Source organism: Cyanistes caeruleus, chromosome 2 (genome assembly GCF_971803275.1).
Source record: "Cyanistes caeruleus chromosome 2, bCyaCae1.hap1.1, whole genome shotgun sequence".
NCBI classification, from domain to species: domain Eukaryota; kingdom Metazoa; phylum Chordata; class Aves; order Passeriformes; family Paridae; genus Cyanistes; species Cyanistes caeruleus.
This window is the reverse complement of record NC_141702.1, coordinates 2,017,237-2,044,935: the sequence shown is the minus strand read 5'-3', so window position 1 is coordinate 2,044,935 and position 27,699 is coordinate 2,017,237. Positions and strand designations below refer to the sequence as shown.

The following is a 27,699-nucleotide window of genomic DNA, read 5'->3' as shown; positions in this document are numbered from 1 at the left end:
TTTCACTCTGAGTTAGGATAGGACCAGGATGGGATTGGAGCTCCTTTTGGCTGGAATTCTGTCGCTTCCGTGTTTTCGTTGTCTGTTTTTTCCCATGGGATCACATTCCAGCTCCGAGATTTTAAACAGAATTCCTTGAGATTTGAAACAATTCCTTTCCGGATGCTCCCGGAGCCGCTCCGTTCCCAGTGCCGATTTGCCTTTGGATTTCCTTCGTTAATTAATTCCCGCTCCTGGAAGGAGGAATTCCGCTCCTGGAATCCGCAGCGATTCCCTTGGGAAGGGGAGGTCAGATTTGGCGCTGCCCGGGTTTCTTTCCAAGGGACTTTGGTGGGATGGGCTCTTCCCGCTGGATCAGAATTCCCAGGAGTGTCCCAGGAAAGGTTGGAGCACCCTGGGATCGTGGGAGGTGTCGGGGTTGGAATGGGAATGGGATTTAAGGTCCCTTCCCAAACCAGTCTGGAATTACAACACCCCAATTTCTGTCCTTGGACACTCCCAGGGATTCTCTGGGAATTCCAGCCCAGCCCCTCCCCACCCTCCCAGCCAGAAATTCCTTCCCAAGATCCCACCCAGAGCTCCCCTTTCCCAGGGAATTCCCTCCATTCCCAGCCTGGGATTGGATCCATCCTCATCCCAACTCCTCCCTGGGAAGGGATTTCAGGAATTCCCTGGGAATTGGGGACTCCAGAAGGGTCTCCCCTTTTCCATCCCCAAATTCCATAAAAGTCCCTCGGGATGGATCCTGAATGTCCTGGATCCCAGAATCCCGGAATGCTTTGGGTGGGATCCACAGATTTTCAATCCCATCCCATTCCCACCCCTGACACCTTCCCTGATCCCAGGACGCTCCCAGGGATCCTGGGGCAGCCACAGCTTCCCCGGCAATTCCAGCCAGGAATTCCTTCCCCATATCCCACCCATGCCCGCCCTCTGGCACTGGGAATTCCCAGTTTAAAATTCCAGGATGATTTCCCATTGGGGGATTTAACCCCATCCCGGAGAAGCGCTCAGACACTGGAAATTCCAGCGAGGAATTCCACGAGTTAAAAATTCCCCGAGGAATTTAATGCTGACCTCAACCCCTCAAAATTCCCGACCTCGGGATCATCCGGATCCTTCGGAACCGATCTTCTTCTGTTTTGACAGAAATTCCCTTTTTTTTTTTCCTCCCCGTGATTTTCTGCCATTCCAGGGATTTGGAATGTTGCTGATGGAGGAGGCGGAAAGGATCGCCAGGGAGGAGCACGGGGCACGGAAAATCGCCGTCATTTCAGGTATTCCCGCTTCATCCCTCGGGGATTTCCGGGAATATTTTTATCTTAATCCCAAAATAACGCTCCTCGGGGCAGGGAGGATGCATCCGGAATTATCCTGGAGAAAGGAGCTGGGGGAAAAAAAATGGGAAAAATTCCCGTTTTTCCCGATGTTGGGTGGGGAGAGCAAAGGGAAAACGTTGGGTTGGAATTGATGGGATTTTGGGAAGCTCAAGGAAGTTTTTCCAGGTGGATGGAAGTGTGGTATATCCAGGATCCAGGAATCCCTGCTGGATCCTGGGAGACTTGGGAATGTGGCCTGAGGAGCGGGAATATAAAATACAAAAAAAATTATAAATTTATATATATAATTTTTTATATTTATAATAATTTAATATAAATTAATTATTGGGGAATGACGTGGAGAGGAATTCCCGTTTCCCTAAGAATTCCAGGGGATTTAACAACAGAGCTCTGATCCAGAGGGGTTTTTTTGGGAAAAAAAATTCCTCATTTTCTGCTGCCCCACCAAAAAAAAAAACCCAAAAAGCAGAAATCCACAGCTTGGATCCTTGTGTGCTTCCAGCTGCAGAATCCCGGGATTTTCTTGGATCATGGATGAGGGTCAGAGTGAGAGTGGGGACAACGTGAATCTCCTGGATTTTTCTGGATTCTGTTCCATCCCTGGAAGTGTCCAGGGAAATCTTGGAGCAACCTGGGATAGCGGGAGGTGTCAGGGTTGGAATGGGATGGGATTTAAGTCCCTTTCCCACCCAAACCATTTCAGAATTCCATGATTCCATCTCCCAATCTTTCCCCAATTTCTGCTGCTGTTCGGTGTCAGTGTGAACTGGGAATTCCACCTGGATTCCAGAATTCCATGATTTTGTCTCCCAATTTCTGCTGCTGTTCGGTGTCAGTGTGATCTGGGAATTCCACCTGGATTCCAGAATTCCATGATTTTGTCTCCCAATTTCTGCTGCTGTTCGGTGTCGGTCTGATCTGGGAATTCCACCCGGATTCCGTTTGTATCCCTGGAGTGCTGAGCACAATATCCTGCAATTTCTCCCAGATCCACAGGTTTTCCAGCTGTTTCCTTGGAGATGCTGAATTCCAGTTCTCCCAGAGGTTTTATCCGGGATAAAAACTCAGCCAGGAGTTTTTCCTCTGTCAGAGAGCAGAATTTGGGGGGTCCGAGATGGAATTTTTTTAATTTTGGAGTTACATTTCCAACAAAAAATCATTTTTCCGAAAGGAAAAATACGGAATTTCGGGACATGGGGGCGTGGAGGGGTTGAAATCATCATTCCAAGATCTCGGAAGGTCTTTTCCAACTCCAAGTCCTGCAGCTTGGTCGGGTCCTGCTCACCTTTAGGGAATGAATTTGGGAAGCTGGAAAAGCTTCCAGAAAAATCCAGGATTTTCCGGCTGATCATTCAGCATGGCCTCAGATTGGCGGCGGTTTGGAAATGCCTTTTCCTCAATCCAGAGGGAAATTCGGATGGAAAATGGGAAGGAAAGGGAAATTTCCTGGCATCTCCAGCTGTTCCCATTGGAATCTCCTCCCAGAGAGATTCCAGAGCCGCTTTGCTTTTCCGGTTCTTTAATTTGGAGAGAGAAAAGCGGGGGGAAAACGCAGCAGGATTTTCCAGGATTCCTTGGAACCCATGGAAAGGCACTTCCAAACAAAGGGAAAGCAGGAATCCCCTGACTCAGGCAATGAGCCGGGAATGATTCCCGGAGCCGGGAATGATTCCTGGAGCCAGGAATGGTTCCCAGAGCTGGGAATGATTCCCAGAGCCAGGAATGATTCCCGGAGCTGGGAATGATTCCTAGAGCCAGGAATGATTCTCGGAGCCAGGAATGATTCCCGGAGCCAGAAATGATTCCCAGAGCCGGGAATGATTCTCGGAGCTGGGAATGATTCCCGGAGCCGGGAATGATTCTTGGAGCTAGGAATGATTCCCAGAGCCAGGAATGATTCCCGGAGCTGGGAATGATTCCCAGAGCCAGGAATGATTCTTGGAGCTGGGAATGATTCCCAGAGCCAGGAATGATTCCCAGAGCCGGGAATGATTCCCAGAGCCGGGAATGATTCTTGGAGCTGGGAATGATTCCCAGAGCCAGAAATGATTCCCGGAGCCGGGAATGATTCCCGGAGCCAGGAATGATTCCCGGAGCCGGGAATGATTCCCGGAGCCGGGAATGATTCTCGGAGCTGGGAATGATTCCTGGAGCCAGGAATGATTCCCGGAGCCAGGAATGATTCCCAGAGCCGGGAATGATTCCCAGAGCCGGGAATGATTCTTGGAGCTGGGAATGATTCCCGGAGCCAGAAATGATTCCCGGAGCCGGGAATGATTCTCGGAGCTGGGAATGATTCCCGGAGCCAGGAATGATTCCTAGAGCCAGGAATGATTCCCAGAGACGGGAATGATTCCCGGAGCCATCCCAGCTGCTCCCGGTTAAACATCCCATCACCAGGAGAGGACCACTGGGAGAATTTCCAGTGCTGGGCCCCGGAGCGGTGACAAATGGGCTCGGAGCCCCTTTGGATGGACAGTGAGGATTGGGAAGGATTTGGGATTCAGGGGAATTAGGGATGGAACCACGATCAGCCGGGGCTTGTGGTGTGATGATGCCAGTGGCGTGGATAAAGCTCGGATGCAGTTTTCCCTGGATTCCGCCATCCCTGGGTGCTGTTTTCCCAGTATACCGCTATCCTGGGTGCTCTTTTCCCTGGATTCCGCTATCCCTGGGTGCTCTTTTCCCAGGATTCCGTTATCCTGGGTGCTCTTTTCCCTGGATTCCGCTATCCCTGGGTGCTGTTTTCCCAGGATTCCGCTATCCCTGGATATTTCGAACTTCTTTAGATCCCAAGGCCCGTCCTTCCCCCAAAACACATCCGGCTCTTTCCTGGACCCACTGAGGATGAACATTCCCAGCGAGGAGCCGGGATGGGGGCGCTTTTCCCGGGATTCTGAGCTCTTCCAGCGGGAAGCAGGAGGTGCCCCCTCCCCTGCTCAGCAGCAGCGATTTTGTTCCTTTATTGCTCATTTCAGGTCATTTTCTGCTCGAGCGGCGCCTTTGTGCCGCAGGGCCGGGAGCTCGGGATCGCCGTTCCGGCTGGGAATCCCCTGGGGGCATCGCTCCCGTTATCCCGAGCTCTGAAATCGCTGCTTTTCCCTTTGGAATTGCCAGGGTTTCGCTCTGCCTTTCCTTGGGGGTTTTTTTGGGGGTTGGTTTTGAGTTTTGGTTTTACCTGCTCTGAATTCGCTGCTTTTTGCCCTTTTCAAACCCCCCCACCAACCCTCAATGAAACAATTCCCAAATTTGCTCTTCTGGTGTCCAAATGGTGCTGAAAATATAAGGAATGTGGGGAATCTTTCCTTTCCTTTCCTTTCCTTTCCTTTCCTTTCCTTTCCTTTCCTTTCCTTTCCTTTCCTTTCCTTTCCTTTCCTTTCCTTTCCTTTCCTTTCCTTTCCTTTCCTTTCCTTTCCTTTCCTTTCCTTTCCTTTCCTTTCCTTCCCTTCCCTTCCCTTCCCTTCCCTTCCCTTCCCTTTTCCCTTTTCCCTTTTCCCTTTTCCCTTTTCCCTTTTCCCTTTTCCCTTTTCCCTTTTCCCTTTTCCCTTTTCCCTTTTCCCTTTTCCCTTTTCCCTTTTCCCTTTTCCTTCCCTTTCCCCTTTCCCTTCCCGTGTTTTCCCACGTGGGGATTTGGAATTCCCAGCAGTAGGAAGTGGGAAGTTGAATCAGAGCTCTGAGCATTTTCCAGGGATTTCTCTTCCTACAGAACATCTGCCGAGCTTCCCTCCTCACCCCTTCCCGTGAAATTCCCGCAGATTTCCCTCTGGGAGCTGGGGAGGAGTTATGGAATAACCCCTGGATCCGGCTGAAGGTGGACAAAGGACAATCCTCCGTCCCAAAAACCTTTCCTGTCAGCTTCTCTGGTTTTGAGGCTCGACATCCCATAATTACCCCACCTGACCCAAATCCTGGAGCAAACACTTCCAGCTGTTCCCTTAAAACCGGCACCGGGGAAATCCCGGGAATGCTGGCTCCGGCCTCTCCTGGGTGACTGGATGTGCTCCCACAATTCCAAATATTCTTTGTGTTATCCCCGAGCAGCACCCGACGGCTCTGGCGTCACCCTCAGATTCTGGGTGACGGAGAGATCCGGAATTCCTTGAAAATTCCATGAAAACAGAAATCTGGTACCTTTGGGGTTTGTTTTTTGTTTTTGAGGGACGCTGCTTTGTCCTTCCTGGCAAGGCTCGGTGGCCGATTCCACCTGGAATATCCGGAGGTCACGGGGACGATCCCGGGATGGGAGAGATCTGCGTCCGACATCTCCGGCCGGGCTCTGGAGCTCCTCCCGGCCCGGGAATTGCCCCTGGCTCCGCTCAGGGATTTTCCGAGGCTGGTCCTGGGATGAGCCGCCCCTCCCCCAGCGAGGGATTCTGCTCCCAGGCTGGGAGAGCTGGGAATGTTCCCCTGGAGAAGAGAAGGATCCAGGGAGAGCTCAGAGCCCCTTCCAGAGCCTAAAGGGGCTCCAGGAGAGCTGGAGAGGGACTGGGGACAAAGGATGGAGGGACAGGACACAGGGAATGGCTCTGAAGTGGAAAAGGGGGGATTTGGGTGGGATCTTGGGAAGGAATTCCTGTCTGTGAGGGTGGGGAGGGGCTGGGATGGAATTCCCAGAGGAGCTGTGGCTGCCCCTGGATCCCTGGAGGTGTCCAAGGCTGGGCTGGATGGGACTGGGAGCAGCCTGGGACAGTGGGAGGTGTCGGGAATGGGACAATCCCTGAGGCCCCTTCCAGTCAAACCATCTCTGATTTTATCCCACGGATTGTCCTGGGCTCCCCTCGTTAAGAGAATCCCAATTGGGATTCAGAGGATCCAAACTGGGATTCAGTGAATCCAAACTGGGATTCAGAGTATCCCAACAGGGATTCAGCAAATCCAGGCTGGGATTCAGCAAATCCAGACTGGTATTCAGATGATCCAATCTGGGATTCAGAGGATCCCAACAGGGATTCAGCAAGTCCAAACTGGGATTCAGCAAGTCCAAACTGGGATTTAGCAAATCCAGACTGGGATTTGGAGGATCCTGACTGGGATTTAGTGAATATGAACTGGGATTCAGCGATTCCAAACTGGGATTTGGGGGATCCAAACTGGGATTTAGCAAATCCAGACTGGGATTCAGAGAATGCAAACTGGGATTCAGCAAATCCAAACTGGGATTTAGCAAATCCAGACTGGGATTCAGCAAATCCAAATGGATTTAGCAAATCCAGACTGGGATTCAGCGAATCCAAACTGGGATTCAGCAGGAGAAGCTGCTGGGGCTCCTCCAAGGGCAAGGGACGGCCTCAGACTGCAAATTCCTTCTCCAGCACTGAAATCCAGCTCTGTGAATCCCGGGAAGAGCTCTCGGGGCCGCGCTGACGTCCGTCAGCGTTATCTGTTTGTGCTGCCAGCGGGAGCAGCCGGCCTCGGCTTGTTCCGACAGCTTTGTGTCCTTATCTCCCGCAGAAGGGCCGGGATTGAATTCCCCTCCTGCGGCTGCTCGATCCCCGGCCACCGGCAGCACCCTTTCCTCGCCTGCCCTGGGCATCGCGCCTTTTATCCCTTCCAGCCGGGATGGGCTCCCGAGGAGGCTCGGAGCGGTGACTGATCCCTGCCGGGAGCTCATTTCCATGCTGGGGATGATGATGATGATGATGATGGGGATGATGACGGCGTTTCCCCCGGCCCAGGCCGCCATTCGGGGGCTGTCAAGGAGAAAATTAACGTGGCCGCAGGCCAGGGATGTTTCACGGCCGAGTGCACCGGGAGGGGAAGGCAGGATGGATTCCTCGATGGGAGGCGGGAGGAGCAGCTGATGTCAGGCGGCTCCAGCTCCATCCCCGGCATCATCCCAGGAGCTGGGAAAAAAACATCCAGGGTTTTTCGTGACCTGCTCCGCTCGGAACAGAAATTCGGGAGAGTTGGGATCGATTTATCTTAATTCTATGAATTCCTGGTGATGTCAGGCAGCTCCAGCTTGGGATCATCCCAGGAGCTGGGAAAAAACCCAGCTCGGAGCAGCAGAGCAGGTGAAACTGGGAAGAGCTGGGATTGATTTGTTTTAATTCTCTGAATTCCTGCTTTGTCAGGCAGCTCCAGCTCCTTCACTGGGATCATCCCAGGAGCTGGGAAAAGCTGGGAAAAACCATCCAGAGCTGGGATTAATTCATTTTAATTCCATTAATTCCTGCTTTGTCACATCAGAACTTCCCAGGGTTCTGCAGGGATCCAAGTGGAGCTGCTGCTCCCTGCCCCTCTCCTCGGAGCGTCACCAAATCCCAAATGGTTTGGGTTGGGAGGGACTTTAAAGCCCCCCGTGGCACGGATGAGGTTCCAGCTTCCGGTGTCCCAGGTTGCTCCAGCTTTTCCCTGGACACTTCCAGGGATGGGAAGTCCAAGGAGGAGCCCTGCCAAGAGGGAAACGGAGGAATTGTGGAGCGTTTCCCCCTCCTGCTCCTCGCTCCGTTATTTCTCTGAGCGTTCTGAGCCACCTGAAGCGGATCCTCAACACAGAATTCCCAGAGAATTCGTGGCTGTCCCATCCCTGGAAGTGTCCAAGGCCAGGCTGGAGCAGCCTGGGGCAGCGAAGGTGTCCCTGGCCATGGATAAGGACATCCCAAGGTCCATCCCAACCCCGTGATTCCCTGCTGGAGGAGATGGGCTGGCTCTCGGGATCGCCGGGTTTATCATCCCGGAGCCCACAGGATGATAAAGACGAATCATGGATGTCTCACACGCTCCGTGACTCATCCCAAATCCATCTCCCAGGCCGGATATTCCAACCACCACCTCTGGACAAGGTCCAAGAACCTCCCAAATCCCGGAATCGTGATGGATTCGGGGGTGAGGAGCAGACACGTTTCCCTGTCCCCATCTCTCCCGATGCTCCACGGCCACAATTCCTTATATCCTGATGGAAGTTACGGAATTCACTCCGAAATGTTTCATTTTGCTGGGATTGGAAGTGGGAGATCCACCAGCTCCGCCTTTTCCTGGCTCCGGAGCCGGGGTTTGTTGGGTCACGGCAGGGCCGGGTGGGAATTCAGGGAACGTCGCTTCCATCCTGAAGGGATCAAGGAGATGGAATCTTCCCCATCCGGAATCCCTGGGATTCCTGACTTGGCCTTCAAAAATAAGTTCTGTAATTCCAATTTCCATTATTTCCTTGGGGCTTTTTTCCCCAAAAATTCTGTTCAGCTGCTGTGGTTTCTTCCCTGGTTTTTATTTCTCCGGCTGAGAAGTCAGATCAGCCCCATCAGGAATGTTCTGCATTCCCATCAAATCCAGCCCCACGGGGAATGTTCTGCATTCCCATCAAATCCAACCCCATCGGGAATGTTCTGCATTCCCATCAAATCCAGCCCCACTGGGAATGTTCTGCATTCCCATCAAATCCAACCCCATCGGGAATGTTCTGCATCTCCTCATTCCCATCAAATCCAGCCCCATTGGGAATGTTCTGCATTCCCATCAAATCCAGCCCCATCGGGAATGTTCTGCGTCTCCTCATTCCCATCAAATCCAGCCCCATCGGGAATGTCCTGTATTCCCATCAAATCCAGCCCCACTGGGAATGTTCTGTATTCCCATCAAATCCAGCCCCATCGGGAATGTTCTGCATCTCCTCATTCCCATCAAATCCAGCCCCATCGGGAATGTTCTGCATTCCCATCAAATCCAGCCCCATCGGGAATGTTCTGCATCTCCTCACTCCCATCAAATCCACTCCGTGTTTAAGATTTTTGGGGGGATTTTGGATTTTAAGATTCCGGAGGGCGATTCCAGGCATCTCCCAGATTTCCTGCCCATGGATCGGGGGTCACAGATGATCCCGTCCCGGCTCTCCGAGGCTGGCGGTGTTTTGCCGACCAGCGGCTCCCAGACTTCGCAGATTTCCTTTTCTCATCGCACATTTGTGATTTCAAATCACCCAGCTGTGAGATCGTGCCAGAACCTCGCTGCCAGACACAGGGGCTGTGAAAACAGTAATTTAAAATCTCCGGGAAGCATTCCAGCTGGGAAAAAAAGGGGGAAAAAACCCCCAAAATGCCAACTTGCGTTCGGCATTAAAACCCGGAGGATTTCGGGGGTGGATTTGTCCCAGGGGTCCAACAAACAGCAGGACGGGGGTTGGGCACAGCCAGGGTTTGAGGGAGGATTTTTGGGATCGTCGTTCCATGATCCCGTGGCTCCCGGTGGCTGCTGCGGCGGGAGCCGGTCATGGAATACTCAGCTCTCCCATCCCTGGCTTCAATCCCTCTGGGAATGTCGATCCCGTTGAGAGTGGCAGGGAAGTGCGTCAGACGCCGGCGCTCGTGGGTTAGGAAAAAATATCCAAAATCACTTCCAAAGCTTGGATTTGACGCATTTTCAGAGACGTTCAATGAGTTTTTAATTAACTTTGAAATTAATAATATCGGATTCCCATTTTCTCAGAGGGTCCTGGCCCAGGTTTCCCAGAATTTGGGGCTTCCCCATCCCTGGAAGTGTCCAAGGACAGGTTGGAACTGGATGAGCTTTGAGGTCCTTCCCAACCCAAATCATTCCGGGATACTGGGGAACATTCCCAAAAATCCTCTCATTTCCCAAGGATTTTTATCTCCTCAGTATCTCCAGGAACTTCCTGAAAACGCTTTGCCAGTTCTCTGATGTCAAATTAAAATCTTTGCTGGAGGGATCGTTCCTTGACTCCTTAAACTCGGAACTTCTCCTGGATTGCTCCGATGTGTCCCGGTTTTCTCGGCGCTATTGAAAAGTGGGATTTTCCCCCATTTCCTCAGTGCTGATAAAGCAGTTTCTGGTTATCTCGGATCCTTTTCCTGCTTCCTGTTGTTCCCGTTCCCAAGGATTTATCACATGAAACAGCCTCGTGTTTTCCCCGGAGATAAATCCCAGCCTTGTGGGAAGCGGAGATTCCAAAGGAAACTCATGGAAGATCGTGGATGGAGCTGCTGTGCATTCCCAATTCCCAAACCCACGGGTTCCTCCGTCAGCATCCAGAACACAACAAAGGAAAAAAATCCTCCCTCTTCCTATTTTCCTGCATTTTCCATGGATTGAAAGCTTGGATTTGACCCTTCAGCTTGAAGAGCAACGTCTCATTCCAAAGGAAACGCTGGAATTTCCACGAGTGCCGGATTTCTTTGGGAGTCAAGGCTTGGGGACGCCGGTGGCATTCCCAACGAGCCGTTCCTGCATCACCGCGAATTCTGTGGAGATCAAGGAGTTAAAAAAAGAAACAAACCCAAAACTTCCCTTTTTGGGTTAAAAATGGGAAGTTTCTGTTCCGTGCTGCTCTTCCTGCCTGGCTCGGTGGTGTCCGTGTCCTTGGAATGCTGGAGGTGATGGACAAAGCTTTTGTCGCTTCCTTCTCCGTGACTTTTCCATAAAAAGTGGAATTCCGGCTGCGGCAAAATGTTCGGCTCATACGGCACCGACGCAGCGTCCCCAGTGCCGAGAGAAACAGCTTTGGCCATCCCAAATCCCTGTGACCATCCCAAATCCCTGTGGATATCCCAAATTCTTGTGGATATCCCGAATTCCCGTGGATATCCCAATTCCCTGTGGATATCCCAAATCCCTGTGGATATCTGAAACCCCTGTGGATATCCCTGTGGATATCCCAAATCCCCGTGACCATCCCAAATCCCTGTGGATATCCCAATTCCCTGTGGATATCCCAAATTCCCGTGGATTATCCCAAATCCCCGTGGATTATCTGAAACCCCTGTGGATATCCCTGTGGATATCCCGATTCCCTGCAGATATCCTGAATCCCTATGCATATCCCAAGTCCCTGTGCATATCCCAAATCCCTGTGACCGTCCCAAATCCCTGTGGATATCCCGAATCCCTGTGGATATCCCAAGTCCCTGTGCATATCCCAAATCCCTGTGGATATCCCAAATCCCTGTGGATATCCCAAATCCCTGTGGATATCCCAAATCCCTGTGGATATCCCGATTTCCTGTGGATATCCTGAATCCCTGTGGATATCCCAAGTCCCTGTGCATATCCTGAATCCCTGTGGATATCCCGAATCCCTGTGGATATCCCAAGTCCCTGTGCATATCCCAAAACCCTTTGACCGTCCCAAATCCCTGTGGATATCCCAAATTCCGTGGATATCTGAAATTCCTATGGATATCCCAATTTCCTGTGGCCATCCCAAATCCCTGTGGCCATCCCGAGTCCCCGTGGATATCCCAAATCCCCATGGATATCCTAAATCCCCGTGTCTGCCTTGATGCTCGCCGCTCATTCTGGGTGAAATCCATAGCATTCTGGTGATGCTCACACCATTCTCCCATGGAATTCCAGGATGGTTTGGGTGGGAAAGGACCCAAAATCCCACCCAGTTCCGTGGCCAGGGACACCTCCCACCATCCCAGGCTGCTCCAAGCCCCATCCAACCTGGCTTGGAACATTTCCAGGGATAAGGAGAACCACAGATTCCCTGGAAAAATTCTCCATTTCCTGTCCTGCTGTCCGATCTTTTCCCAGCACCCTCGGACAATCCTACTCCCCGGAGATCCCACCTGGGATGTCCAGGCTCCCTTTTCCACAGCCAAAACGCCGATCCAGGTGGTTATTCCCCCCCCAAAAAAAACCCTGGAAAATCACAGCTGGTGAGTCAGGATGTGCCCAGACTCCTCATCCTGGGAGAACATTCCGGTGGAAGACGTGGAGACGAAGCCCCTCGTGCGTCTCCACGAGTCTTCGCCGCAGAAATTTAATGAACTATTAGCGGGTCGTTAACATTGCTGAAAACGACCTCATTTTCACTCGTTTCCGTGCCGGGTGAGCCACGCCAGAAGGATCTCTGAGGACACTCGGACGCCGTGTCGGAATTCCAGCGCGGCAGGGCTGAGTGAAAGACGGGAATTTATGGATTTCTGGGATGGTTCTGCCGCGCTCCCGTGCCCGTCCCTCTGTGTTTATCCCTGCTGCTGGAGCCACTTCCCTCTGTTCCCTGCTCCAAAAATGTATTTAATGAATTTTTGGGATGCAAATTCCAGGGGTTTTTTTGGAGGGTTATCCCAGCTTTCCCGTGCTGCCAGAAGGGGATTAAATTCACGCTTGTCAGAGGATGCGTCGCTCCACGATTGCGAGGAGGGGATTCCAAAAATCCTCCCCTGGCTCCTGGCCGTGAATTCCCATCCATTCCATTCCATTCCTTCCGCTGGATCCGGATCTGGATGAATCCTGCTCCGGCACAGCTGGATCCGGAATATTTAACGTGAAACCCCAAAGCCGCATGGTGGGGAATTCGGCCAGGTCCGGCTTGGAAAGCCAAGATCTTGGTTTTACTCTTCCAATCCTGCTGGATTGTTCTTTCGGGATGTTTTTGGAAGGATTTCTTTTCCCTGGAAAACGCCGCGTGCAGCTCGGATCGGCCAAGATTTGGGAAGGGATCTTTATCCGTGGAGATGTTCCAGGAGTGTTGGGCATTCCGAGGCTCTTCTCCATGGGAAGATTTTCCCACCGAAGGACTTTTTATGGGATGATGACGGAGACACTCGGAACTTCGGGATACTCGGGAAGACCTGGCACCAACTCCTGCCTCTTCAGAGCTCTGGGATTCATGGAAGCAACCGGAGGTGTTGCCTTCAAACCCCTCGTGTTTTCCGAGGGATAAACTCAGAAGGGGAAGAAGAAGAAGAACTGGGATGGAGGTGACGGTTTTAAAATCGTCACTTGGAATTATCCGGTTGTTCTTCAGCTCGAGGTGTTGCCGACTCTTTATATCCGACTTGTTTGGGGTCACAGATGATCTTCCAGAGCCAAAATCCATATTTTAATCTTTAATTTTTCATGATCTTTTGTGTTTTTGTGATCTTCCAGAGCCAAAATCTGTGTTTTGATCTTCTGGTTTTTGTGATCTTTTGTGTTTTCTTGATCTTCCAGAGCCAAATTTCGTATTTTGATCTTTCATTTTTTTTGTGATCTTTCATATTTTCGTGATCTTTTGTATTTTCATGATCTTCCAGAGCCAGAATTCCTCCTCTGCTCTGCTGATGAACCCCGGGGATGTTTTTATTTTGGCCAAGCTGTTGGTTCAGGTCATGGTTTACCCCAAGCCAGAGATCCCAACCCTTCCAGGCAGAGATCGGGAAGCGGGGAATGGATGTTTGCAGCAGGTTTGGGCTCTCCCACTGTTTCAGGTTCCAAAATTCCGAGTGAATTTGCTCAGCTGTTCCCCAGTTTGGGGCTCTTTGTGGTTTTCCAGGGTTTTCCCTGGAATGGGGAGCACGAGGACATTTCTGGGCTTCAGGTGCCTTTTCTACACCTCGAATGATCCAGTTTGGAATCGTGGGATGAATCAAAGAGTGGTTGGGGTTGGAAGGGACCTTAAAGACCATCCAGAGACACGGGAATGCTGGACAGGAATTTTTAGGGATCTCAACCCGTTCAGGAACTCCTGGAATGTGCATTTCGGAAACGGCCGAGGATCTTTTTAACCAATCCCATGGGCAGGAAGGGGGTTACCGGGGTCATTCCCTGCGCATTCCAGCCGATTCCAGGAGTTTCTAGGAAGGCTGGAGAGGGATCTGAGCAAAGAGGGGCTGCTCCTTCTGCCAGAGAGGCGAGTCCTCTCCATCCAGTGCCGCTGGTGGTGCCGAATCCCTCCTCCCTCCCCGATGAGTAATTACCGCATCTGTGACTAATTAGCCGAGGTGGGAAGGATGCGGAGCCAGGCCCGTCCCGCCTTTCCAGGGAGGAAGGACAGGGAAGAGGCTCTTGGAGGAGGCTCGGAGGAGGAAATTGAATTGTGCCCACTTGAGCACCTGGAGTGGAGCTGAGCTCATTCCCACAGCCCCTGGAATGAGTCCGGGGGGGTTGTAGGGCCCTTCGGTTCCTGGGAATGATCCCGCACCTGGGCCCTTGTCTGGGCTTTGTTGTGCCTGGGGTTGGCGTTTCCCGGTTTTCCGCTCCGGTTCCTCTCCCGAGACAAAGGACGGGGGGCACGATCCGGGGTGGATGGAGCAGCTGCAGCTCCTGCCTGAACAACACCGTAATTAGTCCGGCTGTTAACGAGTAACCGCCCCCGCTCCGGCACAGCGGCCGAGCCGGGAGAGGCCGAGCTCCTTCCAGCGCCATTCCCGCATGGAAGGGCCTGTCCTGGCTTTTCCAGCTTTGTCCCCACGGAATTAAACCTCGTTCTTCTCCTCTTGGCAGGTGTCGGCACCAGGAATTACTACAGGAAGATTGGCTATGAGCTGGAAGGGCCCTACATGGTGAAAAGGCTGGAATGATGTTCCCGGAGATCCTGGGAGAACGGGAAGGACACGGCGATTATCCAGGGAATGACGCTTAGCCCGGGAATAAAGCCCAGGACTCGCTTCTGCCAAAGCCCGCGGCCACACAGAGCTCCAGAGTTGGGCTTGATGATGCTGGTGGTCCCTAAATTCCATAAAATTCCAGGATTTTAGAGCAGCCCTGGGATCATCCCATTCCCCCCGGAGAGGCCGGGGACATTCCAGGTGTCTCAATCCTCGGGATGGACTCCAACAGCCGCATTTGAGGGGTGAAATTTCAGGATTTGGGGACCCTCTGGAGTGGCCTGGCGGGAAAAACGCTTCTTTTCCGATGCTGTCGGCTTTTTAAGAGCGAATAAATTCCGTGTTTATTTATTTACTCCGGGCCCAGCTGCTTCTGTCCATCCCAAGCGATCCCAAATCCCGGGATTGGGATGAAAAGCCAGATTGTCCCTCGGAGGTGACACCACCAGGGAGGAGCTCCCCTCTCCCAGCAGATCCCGTCGGGCTGGGGTTGTGATCCCGGAGTATCTCCAAGGGTGCCGCCATCGTCTCATCCCCGCGGGAATCGGGAATGTTCCGGCACCGCCCGCCCGCGGCGGATCCCAGGAGAGAGGAGCAGAGCCCATCGTGATCAAACTTTGCTGCAGCCTCCTGCTTCCCAAACGATCCTGTTCTTTTTCACCTTGGGGAAAAAAAAGGGAGTGGGATTGAAGTTCCATGAATCCCACACAAATCATTCCGGGATCCTTGGGATCAAGGATGCTCAGGATCCATCCTGAGGGGTTTTCATGGAATTCGGGGATGGAAAAGGGAAGGGAGACCCTTCCTGGTGTCCTGAGATTCCCAGTGAAGCCCCTGGATCCTGAAATTCCTTCACGGAGAGGAGTCGGGATGGGGCTGGATCCAATCCCAGGCTGGGAATGGAGGGAATTCCCTGGGAAAGGGGAGCTTGGGATGGGATCTTGGGAATGAATTCCTGGCTGGGAGGGTGGGGAGGCCCTGAAAGTGAATTCCCAGAGAATCCCTGGGAGTGTCCAAGGAGAAGTTGGAGTGTCCCTGGACATCGGCAATTCCAGAGCTCCGGAAGCTCAACTTCAATCCGGGAGCGAGCGCCCGGAGCTCCGACCTTTTCCGCCTGTTTTTTGTGGGATTTCAACCAAAAGCGGGGCTGGAATCCCGGCAGGAGCCCTCGGAAGCTTTGCCGGCGCCAAGGGCTCGGAAAAGCCGGGAAGAGGAGGAGGAATTCCATGAGGAAGGCTCTGGGTGATCCGGAGCACGGGGTCGGAGAGACGCCAAAATATCCCGGGATAGAGTTGGGATGATCCAAGGAAAACCGGATTTTTCCATCCCCTGGAAAAAAAGGGTCAGGCTCAGCTGTCGACACCATCAAAGGACAAAGTCTGCCTTGGGAGAGATGCAATTCCTGCTGGGAATGGGTGAAATTTCCCGGAAAATTGGTTCTCCTGTCACCGCTGACACAATTACGGATGGCGCTGACGTCGGAGCCGTGACAGATCCGGTTTTTTTCCGGAGCCGGCCGAGCTCACGCTTCCCTGGGAGCTCGGCCCTCCGGCAAAACCGGGAAAGGTCGGATCCGTTCCCTGCTTTTTTTATTTTGTTGGAAGCCGATCCGTTGGGAGCTGACAGGGAAACAAAGCAGTTTTTCCCTCGGGGGTTTATTTTTAGCTTTTCCCATTTATTTCCCGGCTCATTCCGGGCTCAGCCGCGCAGAAACTTCCCGGGTTCTCGGGGATTTTCGGAAGCACCGCGGATTCCTTGGGATATCGAGGCCACTGAGATGTTCCCGGTGTTTTGTGTGCTGGGATTGGGAGAGCAGGGCTGGAAAAACCCTTCCCAGGGAAAAAATCTGGGAAAATTCCCAATTATTCCCTTTTTTCCTCTCATCCTGCACCGGAGCTGCTCCAAGGGATTTTCTGGCTGGTTTGGTTTTTTTCCAGTGCTCCGGAATTTTGGAATTTTGGGGGATTATTTCAGCTTTTTGCTCCATGAGAATTCCCACTCTCAGGAATCCGTAGGATAATCAGCCCGGAGCTGCCAAATTCCAGCCCCTCCCCCTCCCCAATGGAAAAAAGTTGATTTTTCACCACTCTTTAATTAAAAACATCCAAAAAGACCAAAAAACCCCAAAATTTGTCCCTAAAACCCAACGGATCCCAGGATCTGCCCAAACCCAACCCTGTGGAAGTGAAACCTGGAGCTGGGAAGACCCAAAACTTCCAGGATAAAGGTTGGAACAGAGGGAAAAACTGGGAAAAATTCCCAGGAATTCCAAGCACCACGGGGTGGGAGCTGGGGTGAGGTCGGGTATCCAAGGAAGTGCAGGGTGATGGGAATTCCGTCTTCTCCCGAGGATCCATCCCTTTCTCCCGGCTGGAATTCCGGACAATGAAATCCTCCGCGGATTTGGAGCACCCTGAGATCCCATCCCAAGGAATTCTGGGATTCAGGACACTCAGGATCCATCCCGAGGGATTTTTATGGAATTTTTGTGGAAAAATCTCCTCATTTTCTTGGGGGGAAAACTCCAGATTTTGGTAAATCCCCCCAAAAAAATAACCCCAAAGTATTCTGGGGTAGAACAAGAGGTGATTTTATCCCAAATTCCTGCGGCGTTCCCGGAAAACGGGAAGGATGGAATTCCAATCCCATCCCGATTCTCCTGGATTGGGGATCCTGGCTCCTCCCAGATCTCCGGATTCCCATGGGGAAAAACTAAAAATAATTAAAATTTAAAAATTAAAAATAATTATAAATTAAAAATTGAAAGCTAAAAATAATTAAAAATAATTAAAAATTAAAAATAATTTTAAATAAAAAATTAAAAATAATTATAAATTAAAAATTGAAAATTAAAATAATTAAAATAATTAAAATAATTAAAAATTCAAAATAATAAAAATTTAAAATAATTAAAACTAAAAATTTAAAAATAATTATAAATTAAAAATTTTAAATTAAAAATAATTAAAAATAATTAAAATTTTAAAAAAAGAAAATAAAAAATTAAAAATTTCCTCGGGAATTTTGCTGCTGGAATTTTGCTGGAGAGGAAGCGGATTTGAGCCGGTGGCTCATTCCCAGCTGGAATTCTTTTGGAATTCCGTGTCCTCCCCACGTCCGTCGGGTTTCGGGAAAATCCCCGCAGCCAGCGCCGCCGGGCGGAAAAATGAGGATTTGTCCAAATTTTTCCATCTTTTTTTGGGAATTCCATCTCCATCGCCAGCGGGAATTTGGGATGAGGATGGAGATCCAGAGGGAAGGGACGGGTGGGATTTTGGGAAGGAATTCCTGGCTGGAATTCCCAGAGAATCCTTGGGATGGGTTTGGATCCCAGATCTGGCCTTGGGATCCACAGGGATTTCGCCTTTCCCTGGATAAATGCAGCCCCCGGATCTCTGCCAGCCACGGGATTTGTCCCACGGAAAAACACGGGAAGGTCTGAGGCATCCGAGGAATCACAGCTCCGGCATTCCGGGAAGCTCCAAGGCAGGAAAAAAACACGGAAAAATGGAAAACTTACGGGATTTTTCCCCGCCTTCACCTGGGAATTCGAGGAATCGCCGAGCCACATCCCTCTTTTTTCTTCGGGTGAGGCGAGGCTGTGGATGAAGATACGGAATTACATCCCGGGAAAAATCAGGATTTCACCCACCGGCAGCACCGCTCTCATCCCAAAGCGTGGAATTCCGGGAGCGGTTCCCGCTGGGAAACGCCTTCCTCCGCTTCCCGAGGCCGATTTTTGGGATTTCCGGAAATGAAAAGTTGGGAATTTCCTCCCAAATCCGTCGTTTTCCAGGTTTCCCATCCGCCATTCCCAAATTTTTGGGATTTCCCTGGATTTTCCCTTTGTTTTTTCCCGGTTAAATTGTTACTCCTGAGCTGCGGGAAGGAGGGAAAATCCCAGGGAATCGTCTCCTCTTCCCGTTTTTATCCCGCTCCCCTCGGCCTCCGGAGCGATTCCGGCTCCCGGAGTTGTTCCCAGGGAGATCCAGGGATTCCTTCCCTCGGAATTATTCCATCCGCTCGTTTTTCCAATTCACGGAGTTGTTGGAGTGAAAAAATGGGGGAAAACCCAAAAAAACTTGGGAAAACAAGGAAAAAAAAGAGGTGTCAGGAATTCCAAGGAAATGCTTGGCGGTTTTTCCCAGCAGGGAAAAAAAAAGTATTCCCAAAATTTCATTAATTTGTGGAGTTTTGTGGAATTAAAAATTCAATTCAATTCAATTAATTAAATAAAATTAAATAAATTTAATAAAATTAAATAAATTAAATAAATTAAAATTAAATAAAATTAAATAACATTGAATAAAATTAAATAAAATTTAATAAATTAAATAAAATTAAATAAAATTCAATAAATTAAATAAAACTAAATAAAATTAAATAGATTAAATAAAATTAAATTAATTAAATAAAAGTAAATAAAATTAAATAGATTAAATAAAATTAAATTAATTAGATTAAATAAAATTAAATAAAATTAATAAAATTAAATAAAATTAAATAAATAAAACAAAATGAATTAAGTAAAATTAAATAAATTTAATACAATTAAATAAATTAAATTTAATTAATTAAATAAAATAAATTAAAATTAAACAAAATTAAATAAATTAAATAACATTAAATAAAATTAAATAGATTAAATAAAATTAAATAAATTAAATAATATTAAATAAAATAAAATTTATGAAATAAAATTAAATAAATTACATAAAATTAAATAATAATAAAAATAATCCAGCCACTGAGTGGGGGGAAAAAAAAAGGAGGAAAAGGAGGAATTTTCCTGGAATCCTCTCATGTGGGAAATCCCAAAAATATCCCGGAAAAACGGGGCCAGGAGAGCTCCGGGATGGTTGGGGGTGGGAAAAGGATGGGGGAAAAAGGATGGAAAAATCTTAATTCCGGATGGGAAAATCTTAATTCCGGATGGGAAAAGGGGTGGAGAAAATTCGGGGTGGGAAAAAGGATGGGAAATATTAATTAAGGGGGAGAAATCTTAGTTAAGGACGGGAAAATCTTAATTAAGGGTGTGAAATCTTAATTAAGGCTGAGAAAAAGAATGGAAAATTCTAAATTCAGGGTGGGAAAGAGCATGGGAAATCTTAATTAAGGATGGAGGAATCTTAATTAAGGATGGAAAATCCTAATTAAGGATGAAGGAATCCTAATTAAGGATGGAAAATCTAAATTCCAGATGGGGAAAAAGGATGGAAAAATCTAAATTCAGGGTGGGAAAAAGGTTGGGAAATCTTGATTAAGGGTGAGAAATCTTAATTCAGAATGGGAAAAAAGGTGGAAGGAATCTTAATTAAGGACAGAAAATTTTAATTAAGGATGGGGAAAAGGATGGAGGAATCATAAAATTAAGGATGGAGGAATCTTAATTAAGGATGGAAAATCTTAATTCCAGATGGGAAAAATGATGGAAAAATCTAAATCCAGGGTGGGAAAAAGGATGGGAAATCTTAATTCAATTAAGGATGGAGGAATCTTAATTGAGGATGGGAAATCCTAATTCCAGGTGGGAAAAAGGGTGGGAAATCTAAATTAAGGACAGAGGAATCTTAATTCCAGAAAGGAAAAAGAATGGAAAATCTTCATTCAGGGTGGGGAAAAAGGATGGGGAAATCTTAATCCAATTAAGGATGGGAAATCCTAATTAAGGATTTAAGGGTGGGAAAAAGAATGGAAAATTCCAAATTCAGGGTGGGAAAAAGGGTGGAGAAATCTTAATTAAGGATGGAAAAATCTTAATTCCAGATGGGGAAAAAGGATGGAAAATCTAAATTCAGGATGGAAAAAAGGATGAGGAATCTTAATTAAGGATGGGAATTTTTAATTCCAGATGGTAAAAAGGCTGGAAAATCTTAATTAGGGATGGGAAAAAGGCTGGGGAATCCTGACTGAGGGTGGGAAAGCCAAGGGGGGACCCCAGCAGACGGATCCGGTTGTGATCCCCCGGAATTCCGGGATGAGTTTTGTTCCCACGGCAGCGATTCCCAGGGAGAATTCCTGCCAGGAGTTCCAGGGACAGAGAGTGAGGGGTGAGAAATGGAGGAAAAGGGGAAAAAGGGGAAAAAGGGGAAAAAGGGGAAAAAGGGGAAAAAGGGGAAAAAGGGGAAAAAGGGGAAAAAGGGGAAAAAGGGGAAGAGGGAAATGGAAAAAGGGAAAAGGGAAAAGGGAAGAAGGAAAAGGAAAAGAGAAAAAAGGGGGGAAAGGGAAGGAAAAGGGGAAGGAGAAAAGAGGAAGGAGGAAAAGAAAAAAGGAAAATGGGAATGGAAAAGAGAAAAAAGGATGGAAAAGAGGAAAAGGAAATGGAGAGGAAAATGGGAAAGGAAAATGGGAAAGGAGAAAAAAGGGAAGAAGGAAAAGGAAAATGAGGAAGGGAAAGGGGAAGAAGGAAAAGAAAATGGGAAAAAAGGGGAAGGAAAAGAGGAAGAAGAGAAGAGAAAGGAGGAAAAGGAAAATGGGAAAGGAAAGTAGAAATAAGGGAGGAAGGAAAAGGAAAAGGAGGAAGGGAAAGGAGAAAGAGGAAGAAGGAAAAGGGAAAAAAGGGGAAGGAAAAAGGGAGGAAGAAAAGAAGAAAAGGAAAAGGAAAAGGAAAAGGAAAATCCTCTCCATGGATTTGTGCCCCACTGCTTCAATCAGAACCTGCAGCAGAGGGGAAAACCCAAATTTCCAACCAAAATCTCCATGTTCCTGCCCTCTCCGCACAGAATTTCCGGGAGCAGCTCCTCCCTTCCCTCTGGAAAAGCTGAGCCGCCGTCGGATCCGTCCCTGGCGGGAAGCCAAAGCCATTAAAAATCCATTAAAGCCATTTTTCCACCCAAATTGGGCTCCCCCATTTACCTGCCACGATCGCAGCCCCGGGCTCGGCGCTTTCCCGGGAAAAGCAGGCGGGACACAGCGGGAAGCGCAATTCCCTCGGCGGCGCTGACGCATCCCAGGGTTGAGAACTCTCCGGGTTTATTTTAGGAAAGGTTTTGGGTCGATCTGGGAGAATATTGAAGAAAATGTGGATTTTGATCCCGCCCGGAGTTTTGGCGGAAGGGTTGGGAGGAGAGGTGGAGACGGAGATGGGGCGCAGACGGAAAATTGTGAATAAACGGCAGTAAAACACCCAAAATAAACAGCAAAACATTACAGTTAAATACTCAAAAAACTACAAATAAACACCAAAAAAATGCAATTAAACACCCAAAATCAACACCAAAAACTGCAGTAAAACACCCAAAATAAACACCAAAAACTGCAGTTCAACACCCAAAATAAACACCAAAAAATGCAATTAAACACCCAAAATCAACACCAAAAACTGCAGTAAAACGCCCAAAATAAATGCCAAAAACTGCACTTCAACACCCAAAATAAATCCCAAAAACTGCAGTTCAACACCCAAAATAAACACCAAAAAACTGCAGTTCAACACCCGAAATAAAGACAAAAACCTGCAGTTCAACACCAAAAAAAATCCAATTAAACCCCAAAAAAATTCCAATTAAACCCCCAAAAAATTCTAATTAAACCCCCAAAAATTCCAATTAAACTCAAAAAAAAATTCCAATTAAACCCCCCAAAAATTCTAATTAAACCCCCAAAAAATCCCAATTAAACCCCCATGAACCAAATTCTCCACCGAGGGAGAATCCAGGGCTGGAAATTCCATTCCCAGGTGGTTTCTCCTGGGTTTTTTTCGGGAAGAGAGGGGACAAAAAACCACTTGAAAAGAGGGAATGGAGAAATTCCTCCCGGATAAAACCGAAACTCCTCGAGGTTCATCCCCGTGGATAAGGAACAGAAATGGAAAACCACCAAAATTTGGGATAAAATGAGATTTTTTGGGGAGTTTTCCCCAAAAAGTGACTGTACAAATAAATAAAGTTTTGTCCGTTTAAATAAAACCGTTCCGGGAAACGAATCCGGGAATTTCCGGGAATTTTCTGACGAAGAATTCAAGAGGTGGATGGAGCTCCTCGGCTCCTGCGAAAGCAGGGACTCGATCCCTGCTGAGATAAAACCAGGAAAAAATCCAAAATTCAATATTTATTATCCCAGATCCGTGGGAACGCTGGAAATTTAGGGAGGAGAGCTGGGAATTCCCTTGGGAAAATTTTTTCCATGTCCTGGGTTTTAAATTCATGGGAAAAAAATCCCATTTTGGGGGTTTTTAACCTCGGAATGGTTTGGGTGAACCTTCAATCCCATCCCGATATCCCAGGGTGTTCCGGCTTTTCCTTGGACATTCCCAGGGATTCTCTGGGAATTCCAGCCCAGCCCCTCCCCACCCCCCCAGGCAGGAATTCCTTCCCAAGATCCCCTTTCCCAGTGGGAAGCCATTCCCTGGCTCCTGGCGCTCCAACCCTTTCCCAAATCCCAGCTCTCCTGGAGCCCCTTGAGGCTCGGGAAGGGGCTCTGAGGTTTCCCTGGAGCCTTCCAGGTGAACCTTCCCAGCTCCTGGAAGGACTCTGAGGAATTCCTGACCCTTCCCTTCTCCAGATGAACATTCCCAACTCCTGGAAGGGCTCTGAGGAATTCCTGACCCTTCTCTGCTCCAGGTGAACATTCCCAGCTCCTGGAAGGGCTCTGAGGAATTCCTGACCCTTCCCTTCTCCAGATGAACATTCCCAGCTCCTGGAAGGGCTCTGAGGAATTCCTGGACCCTTTTCTTCTCATTCCCAGCTCCTGGATGGGGCTCTAAGGGTCCTTCCCTTCTCCAGATGAACATTCCCAACTCCTGGAAGGGCTCTGAGGAGTTCCCAAACCCTTCCCTTTTCCAGTTGGGACATTCCCAGCTCTTGGATGGGGCTCTAAGGGTCCTTCCCTTCTCCAGGTGAACATTCCCAACTCCTGGAATCACTCCACGGAATTCCTGACCCTTCCCTTCTCCAGGTGAACATTCCCAACTCCTGGAAAGTCTCTGAGGAATTCCTGACCCTTCTCTCCTCGGCCATTCCGTCCGGGAATCAGGGCTGCTTCGGATTCATGGCAGGGAAAACTGGGAGAGCATTAAAAAATTTTTTTTAAAAAATAAATAAATCAACTTTTAAACTCCAAACTAAACCCAAACCAAACTCCTCCTAAACCCAACCGTCTCCTGAGGAGAGGCGGCCCAAGCCATATCCATGGTAACTCGGAGCCGTTCTCCGGCACAATCCCGGCGGGATCCGACCACCCGGGAAGCGCCATCGATCCGTCCCCGGCGCGGGGAGCTGCCTAAGGAGGGGAAAGGGCTCTGTGGGCACGTTCTCTGTGCAGGGGGCAGAGGGAAGGCAAGACCTCCTGGGTCCCCAGGATTGACTTTCCAATTAATGGAGTTGGCCACAAGTGCTGGTTTGGCACTGAAGCTTTTCCCTGTTTGGAATTTTCTTGCCTGGCATCGTGTCCCTGTGCTTCCAGCTCCAATTCCTGATCGCTCCGTGCCCTGCTCCTTGTCCGTCTCCCCAGCCCTTCGCAAGCTGACCCCGAACTTCACCTCAAAGCTCCCTGTCCCGCTCCCAAACTCCCCATTCCAGGTTATTTCTCTGTTATCCAGTACAAATCCTACACCTCCCTCTTTCCCCCCCGCTTCCTTCTCAGCCCCTCATCCCCCTTCTCCCTGTGCTCCTTGACGCCGTCCCAAATTTATCCCTTAAACCACATCAATTCCTTCCCCAACCCCTCAATCCTTCCCCCTTCAAACTTCCTACCCCCCTCCCCAAATCCCCCTCCCTCCCCAAAGCCTCGGTCCAGCTCTCCCAGCTCCTTTCCCAAATCCCATCTTTTCACTCTGCCCTCTCCCAGCTGATTCCCAGCCCCTCACTCTTTCTCAGAGCAGCTCCAAACCCCGATCTCCCCACATGCCCACTCCGATAAAAATATCACCCCCTCAATCCTTCCCCCTTCCCTTTCCCATCCCACCTCCCCTCCGCTCCTCCCAACATCTCAGGAGCCCTTTCCCACCTCCACCTCAGCCCCTTTTCCCATCTCTGCCCCACTCCAGGCCCTTCCACCACCTCCTTCCCCAGGCCCAGCTCTTCCCCATTTCCCACCCTGGACCCCTCGGCCACCTCAGCTCCAGCTCCTTCCCCGCCCTCACTCACCATTCCCTCACTCCCAGCCTTTCCCGGCTTCTTCCCTTTCCCTCCCCAGCCAAGTCCTCATCCCCTTCCCCACCTCAGCCCCTTTTACCACCCCCCGCTCCCTTCCACCATTCCCTCACTCCCAGCCTTTCCCGGCTTCTTTCCTGAGGCTCCCCACGCACCTCAGAGCTCTCTCCGCGCCCTCAGCCGGAGCCCCTCGGCCGCCTCAGCCCCGGCATTCACAAACAGCCACCCGGTTCGGTTCGGTTCCCCACCTCAGCCCCGGCATTCACAAACAGCCACCCGGTTCGGTTCGGTTCCCCTCAGCCCCGGCATCCACAACCAGCCACCGGGTTCGGTTCGGTTCCCCTCAGCCCCGGCAACCACAATCAGCCACCCGGTTCGGTTCGGTTCCCCTCAGCCCCGGCATTCACAACCAGCCACCCGGTTCGGTTCGGTTCCCCTCAGCCCCGGCATCCACAACCAGCCACCGGGTTCGGTTCGGTTCCCCTCAGCCCCGGCAACCACAATCAGCCACCCGGTTCGGTTCGGTTCCCCTCAGCCCCGGCATTCACAACCAGCCACCCGGTTCGGTTCGGTTCCCCTCAGCCCCGGCATTCACAACCAGCCACCCGGTTCGGTTCGGTTCCCCTCAGCCCCGGCATTCACAGCCACTTGCCTCAGCCGCCCGGTTCGGTTCGGTTCTACTCGGTCCCGGCACTCACAGCCCCTCAGGCCGGTTCGGTTCCCCTCAGCACCGGCACTCACAGATCCTCAGGCCGGTTCGGTTCCCCTCAGCGCCGGCACTCACAGCCGCCCAGTTCGGTTCGGTTCCCCTCAGCCCCGGCACTCACAGCCACTTGCCGCAGCCGCCCGGTTCGGTTCGGTTCGGTTCGGTTCCCCTCAGCGCGCTCCCCCACAGCCGTTTCCTCTCCTCTCCCACCGGTGCCGCTCGCGCCGAACTCTCCGACCGCCGCAATTCCCGCCACGACCTCTAGCCCCGCCCATCGACCGCTCTCAACCAATCAGCGAACGCCTCCTCCTCGGCACGCCATAAAGGGGCAGTGCTGCGCATGCGCAGCGGCGCTGCCGAATGGGGAGAAACTACAACTCCCAGGAGCCTCTGCGGCTGGCTACGGGTGCGCGCTGAAGGCGAAACTCGGCGAAACGCGCTGCGTGCGGGAGGGTTGGGTTCCGTCTGTCCGTGTGTCCGTCCCTCTGTCCCTTTGTCCTTTTGTCCCTCTGTCCAACCACGGGAATGGAAAAGGCAGGAAAATGTAGCCTGGGTTTGGCTCCGTAGAGCCGGTTTATTAAAACAAAACTTTTAAAAAAATGGTAACTATCAATAAATGTATTAAAAAAATCAATAAATGTATTAAAAAATTCAATAAATGTATTAAAAAAATTCAATAAATTTATTAAAAAACAAATAAAATTCCTATTTCTAAATGAATTTAATTCCGGTGGACGTCACCCTGAGGAGAGGTGACGTCAAAAATCATCAAATCCTGGAATTTTGAGGTGTTTGGACTCAAAGTTCATCTCATCCCAATCCCATAATCCCAAAATTTGGATCATCCCTCCCCATTTCCAGCCCCTGGGAATTCCCAGCTCCTCCCTTAAACCCCAGGATTTTGGGGATTTGGAAATGAGATTTTTCCACCCCGTTCCCAATTTCCCGAAGTTTTTTTTTTTGGGAAAAGGGGAGGGGTCCCCAGCACGACTTCAAAAATCAATATTTTCAAATTTATAAATTCAAATTTTTAATTTTAATAACTCCGTTTTCCCAGGGATTGGAGCAATTCCCGATTTTCCATTCCCAATCGTGCCTGGTTTGGGTTAAAAAATAAAAATAATTAATAATTAATTAATTAATTAATTAATAATTAATAAATAATAATTAATGGGGGTTCAAATGATAATTCATCGGGTTATAATTTTATAATTCTAATTATGTTTAAAATTATGTATAATTATAAGGTGTTATAACGTAAATATATAAAATATTAAATATTAAATAAATATATATTATAAAAATATAAATATACATTAAATTAAATATAAAATAAATATAATGCAATAGAAATATAAAATATATATAATGTAATATAAATTTAAAATATATAAAATGTAATACTAATATAATATAAATACAATATATAAATATAGCATAAATGATAGTATGATAAATGTATGTTTTTATCATTATAATTGTGGTTTTATAACTATTATTATAGTTATAATTAAAAATACGAAAAATAAATATTAAGTAAATTAAATTATTATTTAAATTCATTAAATTATAAGGAAAATAATTAAATTTGACTCATAAATTATAATTATAACTGCAATTTTGATTATAGCTAAGTAATAAAATAAAAAATAAATTAAATTAATTAATTAAATTAAATTAAATTAAATTAATTAAATTGGGTTAAAATTTTTGCTCCCCCAAAGCCCCAAAAAGCTGGGAATTCTTTCCCAAATTTCTCCCCCTTTTCCCATGGAATTCCCTCCATTCCCAGCCTGGGGTTGGATCCAGCCCCATCCCAAGGGAAGGAATTTTGGGAATTCCCTGGGAATTGGGGACTCCAGGAAGGGTCTCCCTATCCCAGAATTCCATAAAAATCCCTCGGGATGGATCCTGAACATCCTCAATCCCAGAATTCCTTGGAATGGTTTGAATAATTCCCAAATAATTCCCAAAAAATTCCCGAATAATTCCCAAATAATTCCAGAATAATTCCAGAATAATTCCAAATAATTCCAGAATAATTCCCAAATAATTCCTGAATAATTACCCAATAATTCCCAAAAAATTCCTGAATAATTCCCGAATAATTCCCAAATAATTCCAGGTTCATTCCAGATCCAATCCCAGGCTGGGAATGGAGGGAATTCCCTGGGAAAACGGGGAGGGATTTGGGATTTGGGAAGGAATTCCTGGGGTATCCCAAAAAAAAAACCCCAAATCCCAGAAAATCCCTGGATTTCCTTTCCCAAATTCCATAAAAATCCCTCGGGATG

The 27,699-nt window shown here is 48.9% G+C and overlaps 1 protein-coding gene and 1 long non-coding RNA gene across 4 annotated transcripts in view; one reads left to right on the top strand and one right to left on the bottom strand.

The window, feature by feature from the left end:
- ELP3 (elongator acetyltransferase complex subunit 3) overlaps nucleotides 1-14,963 on the top strand; it is a 77,299-nt gene extending 62,336 nt beyond the window's left edge. The window contains exons 14-15 of one of the 2 annotated variants that reach the window (XM_023924175.2): nucleotides 1,196-1,277; nucleotides 14,505-14,963. In XM_023924175.2, coding sequence (XP_023779943.1) covers nucleotides 1,196-1,277; nucleotides 14,505-14,581 — 159 coding nt within the window. In that variant the 3' untranslated portion in view covers nucleotides 14,582-14,963. Of the gene's footprint in view, nucleotides 1-1,195; nucleotides 1,278-5,095; nucleotides 5,471-14,504 lie in introns of those variants that run through there. The other variant, XM_086875418.1, reaches the window with a different exon arrangement.
- On the bottom strand, nucleotides 13,975-25,699 carry LOC111927350 (uncharacterized). Of its 2 annotated transcripts, XR_015282633.1 has the most exons (4): nucleotides 23,548-23,609; nucleotides 21,464-22,617; nucleotides 18,129-18,207; nucleotides 13,975-16,406 (listed from the first exon to the last, which is right to left on the bottom strand). It is a non-coding gene; the product is annotated as an uncharacterized LOC111927350 (long non-coding RNA). The 2 variants fall into 2 exon arrangements; XR_015282634.1 differs by lacking the exons at nucleotides 13,975-16,406; nucleotides 23,548-23,609 and adding an exon at nucleotides 25,527-25,699 and having other exon boundaries at nucleotides 17,782-18,207; nucleotides 21,464-21,607.
- Nucleotides 25,700-27,699: the final 2,000 nt, after the last annotated feature.